Raw genomic sequence first — 4,724 nt, forward strand, 5'->3', positions numbered from 1 at the left:
TCACTTCATTAGATAGTTCGTAAACAATGGAGAAATCCACTTGGAATCTTGTAAATCAAAAGAACAATTAGCTAACATATTCACAAAGCCATTGACAAGAGATGTATTTGAGTTTCATAGACAAAATTTAGGTATTGTAAACCTAGCTTGCTAGACTTAAACCAGTAAGTCGTAGTAGCTATAATTAAAAGGGAGTATTAGACATAATTACTCCCAATTACTTCTATTTTCTACTAGTTTCCAGTAGAGTCTAATTTAAAAATTATTAGTCGTGTGCATGTGTAAGCAAAAATAAGCAAAAATTATTATTCTAAAGATCTTTCTAAATGATTCTCCATAATTTTCCTAGAAGATTCTCGATAAATTTTTTGAATCTATTTAATTATGTATCCTTAAGCAATTCAATCCATTCACATTAGAGAGTTGCATCTTTATTATATGTTAGTGTGTAGTTTATTTTATGTTCTTATAAATTATTTATAAGTATTTAAATGTTATATCCATATGTTTTCCTTCTTTATCCATCAACTATTAAATTTGATAAATATGAGGAGTCACGACCTTAATCTTAATAAAGAATCCAACTTCTCAAATTCAAATTATTTAAATTAAGCACCTTTAAACGTGAAAAAGTGAAATGAATCTGTAAATTAAACTTGGAATTTTATAAAACTTCTATATTAAAAAAACACATTAACCCAAAAAATAAAATATAAATAAAAGTCAGCGGGGAAAAATGGCTCTGACGCCGTTCGTTAACCAAAACCGCGTGGGACTAGGTTAAGCCGCAGACCGCAGCTGCAGGACCACAGGCTCGAGGGTTTTCGGAAGATAGGGCTCCGGTGCTGCTGCCAGATCGATGCCATCGATCGGGAGACTGCAGTCGCTGTTCGGCATGGAGGGTCAATGGGAAACAGACCTCGTGGATTATTCCGAGGATCCGTTGGAAGGTCAGTTAATTTTCGCTAACCCTAACCTAGTTTCTCCGGGTTTCGCTCCACCGACTTCTGAGGCATCTCGCGCACTGGACTGTTTGCCGGTGGTTTCCTTGCCGGACCCTTCACCATCTTCCATCGGTCTGGAGGCACCGCCTCTCTCGCCCGGTACCGCATTTCTCCTCGCCTCCTTACCACCTGATTCATTGACGCTTGATGAGATCCCATCTCCGCTGCCTGACTCTCATATTGCTCTGGAAGATCCGAGGGTTCAATCAGACCAGAGGGCAAATTCGACAAATCCCCCCCGATCAATGGGGCAAAACCCTCTGGGTGCTTCGGTACGCCGGTTATTAACATAAATCCCACAAAACCCTCACCGGCTGGGGTTACAAACCCTTTCGTGGATCACCCGTCGGCACCACGCACCAAGAAGCAGAAATCGAAGTGTGTTAGGGCAACAAGGAAAGACATCACTGTCACCTTCGGCAACTCTTCGGATTTTGAGGAAACTATGGCTATAGCACGCACAGTGTTGGTTGGTCATGTGCGGGGGCGTACCTTCACGGCGGAAAGGTTGATGCGCTGGGTAAAAGAGATCTGGGGAGCCCTGCTCCCACAACTGCCGGAGGTACAGGTTCTCCCACGAGGGTGGTTCTCCCTCCATTTTGCAAGCGAAGGGCACACGAATGCGGTACTTGAAAGATATTGGCACATTGAGACTGCACCTGTGCTGTTAAAGAGATGGAGCCCATTATTCGATCCTGAGAGAGAACAAATTGCTGCAGGGCCACTGTGGGTGCGACTTCCGGGGCTTCCTTTACAATACTGGAGTGAAGAAGCCTTCATCAGGATCGGAAATGCTTTGGGGACTTATTTGGATCACGATCGATCCTACATTGACACACGAAAGAGAACAGTGGCCCGTATTCTGGTACATCTCGATACCAGGGAGGGATTGGAGGAAGAAATCACTCTGCAATGGGGAAGCATAGGCGCAATCAGATTTTGGATTATGAAGGAGTCCCATTCCGGTGCAACCGGTGCCATCAAGTGGGGCATCTATACAAGGATTGCCCAATGATCAATCGCCCGGACAGCTCTCCAAAGATCTCCCACGTTGCCTCCAGAGGGACCGCGCCATATATTCCACCTCCGTCACATGGATTCTCGGTACCCCAAGGTGCACAGGAATGTCTAGCGAAGATCAACAAGGACTCGCCCTCTCCTCCTATGACGCGAGCTCGGGCAGCTGCTGCAGCTGCACAATCCTCGGGTACAAATCTTACTTTTCCATCTATCTCATCTGCTCATTCATCAGAATTTTTTAATTCTATTACATGCTCTATGGCGCATTGCATTATTCCACCTCCCCCATTGATACCCTCCACTGCTCCACCTTCTCTCTCACTCGCACAGTCGCCACCACCATCGCCTCCCCCTGTGTCTTCTGCAAGGAAAATCCCCCCACACCCTTACTCCCTCCGACCCCGGACCTCTCACCCGGAATCCTCTGATCCCCAGAGTGGGCTGGGCATTGTTCCTTTGGGCTCGGGATCCTCCACCACCAGGGGAAGGAAATCTGATCTAAACAAGGCTATCAGACGTGCTGGAGCTGAAGTGGCTTCCGGTCGTCAATCCACTATCGATGGGGTCCTTAGAGCAACAAACCCCCCGAAAAGGGGTCCCCCATGAAGTGCCTTTCTTTTAATTGCAGGGGTTTGGCTAGTTCCCCCAAAAAACTAGCTCTCAAACGACTTTTTGAGGTCGAACACCCGGATGTCATTCTCCTTCAAGAAACGCTAGGTCCTGCTGAGTCCATATCCCACATCCTGAGCGCTATATCGACTAGGTGGAATTTCATAGCTTTGGATGCCATTGGTAGATCAGGAGGAATGGCAATGGGCTACAACCCTAAAACCATCAGATTGGACTCTTCCTGGGGAGGTCATGGTTTTATGGGAGCTGACATTTTCTCAATGGACCTGGGTCTTCCCCTGCGCATCATCAATATTTATGGGCCATGTCAGCAGAGGGAAAGCTTTTGGAGAAATCTTCTCAGTAGGAGTCTGATGTCTCTGGAGCGCATCATCCTGGGGGGTGATCTAAATTTCTCAATGGGGTTTCGGGAGTCTTGGGGCTCTTCGGCACAAGTAGATCCCATATCAGATTTTATGAGAAGCATTCTAGAGCAATATGATCTTATCGACATACCCATGCAGAACCCTCTCCCAACGTGGAGGAACAGAAGGATTGTGACAGCAGCTCTAGCTGGTAGGCTAGATCGATTCTTGATAAAAGGCCCGCTGATTCACCATCTACACCATTACAAGCAGTGGGTTGGATCTGGAGGCATATCGGATCACTCTCCAATTTTAATGGAGATCATGGGCCCCCATCCAAAGCCAAAAGCTCCTTTCAAGTTTAACCACCTTTGGCTCCAGGATCCAAGCTTCTCCAAAATTGTCTCGGATTATTGGCAAGCCCATCCCATTAATAGAGAATCTTCGATGGCAAGGGGCTTTGTCAAAAATCTGACAGAACTCAAACACATAGTGATTGAATGGGCTAAGACAAAAAAGGCAAGGGAGGATGAACAGCTCAGCTCGGTGGAAGCAGATCTTAAATCCCTTTTGGATGAGAGAAACTTGGGGTTCATATCAGGGGAGAACAAGACTCGTCTAGTAGACTTGGAGAAGCAAAAGCAAAATATCCTCAAGCTCAGGGAGGAATCGCTCAGGCTGAGGAGTAGGGCTTTGTGGCTAAAAGCTGGGGATGAGAACTCTAGATTTTTCCATAACTTCGCAAAAGGAAGGAGAGTGGCAAATACCATTTGGAACCTCCCCTCCCAGATGGAGGACTGGCGGATACCTTCAACAAGCTCTCTCATCTTGGCACGACCCATTTCAAGGGAATATTCAAGAATCCTGCTGGAACAAACCTAGCTGAAATCATTAATGTGGCCTCTCATTTTCCTAGGTTTGTAAACAATGAAGATATGGGTGCACTCACCGATCCGGTCACCATGGAAGAATTAGAAAGTACCATCAAGTGGTTTCAAAAGGAAAAGAGTCCAGGCCTAGATGGATGGACCATTGAGTTCTATATTGCATTCTTTGACATCATTGGTGAAGATATTCTGAAGGTGGTTGAGGAGAGTAGAACTTCGGGTCAGCTCTACCACGCCATAAATTCCACTTTCATTGCACTCATCCCCAAATCGGACTCTCCTACATCCTTTGCCGACTTTCGACCTATCTCACTGTGTAATGTCCTCTATAAAATAATCTCCAAAATCATTGCAAACCGGATTAGGCCCATTCTGTCTAAGCATATTGCCCCCCAGCAATTTGCTTTCTTGGAAAACAGACAGATTCACGAAGCCATAGGATCTGCACAGGAAGCTATTCACTCCATATGGACCAAGCATCTCAAATGCATCCTCCTTAAAATCGACCTCTCCAAGGCTTTTGATCGCGTTAGCTGGCTCTACATTAAGATGATTCTTATTCATCTGGGCTTCCCTCATCTGCTCATCAACTGGATCATGGCATGCATCACATCCCCCACCTATAGCATTCTGATTAATGGAGCAGCCTCACATTTCTTCCACTCTGAGAGAGGGCTGCGGCAAGGCTGCCCACTATCTCCCCTGCTTTTTCTCCTGGTAATGGAAGCTCTCAGTCGCCTCATTATTTCAGCTAAAAGGGATGGAACTATCAGAGGCCTTAAAATATCAGAGGAATGTTTTCTTACACATCTGCTGTTCGTAGATGATGTCCTTATCCT

At 45.8% G+C, this 4,724-nt stretch overlaps 1 protein-coding gene across 1 annotated transcript; it reads left to right on the plus strand.

Annotated features, from left to right (window-relative positions):
• Window positions 1–1,449: 1,449 nt before the first annotated feature.
• LOC149265034 (uncharacterized) lies at window positions 1,450–2,019 on the plus strand. The gene has a single exon (XM_089401556.1). The coding sequence runs from the start codon at window positions 1,450–1,452 to the stop codon at window positions 2,017–2,019; it is 570 nt and encodes a 189-aa protein (XP_089257682.1).
• The last annotated feature ends 2,705 nt before the right edge of the window (window positions 2,020–4,724 follow it).

The sequence above is a fragment of the Pinus tabuliformis genome, chromosome 6 (assembly GCF_031772625.1).
Source record: "Pinus tabuliformis cultivar Carrire ecotype Pingquan chromosome 6, CPIR1, whole genome shotgun sequence".
In the NCBI taxonomy this organism is placed as follows: domain Eukaryota; kingdom Viridiplantae; phylum Streptophyta; class Pinopsida; order Pinales; family Pinaceae; genus Pinus; species Pinus tabuliformis.

Coding starts and splice junctions, on each gene's coding strand:
- LOC149265034 (XM_089401556.1), top strand. CDS start 1,450: ATGGCTATAGCACGCACAGTGTTGGTTGGTCATGTGCGGGGGCGTACC.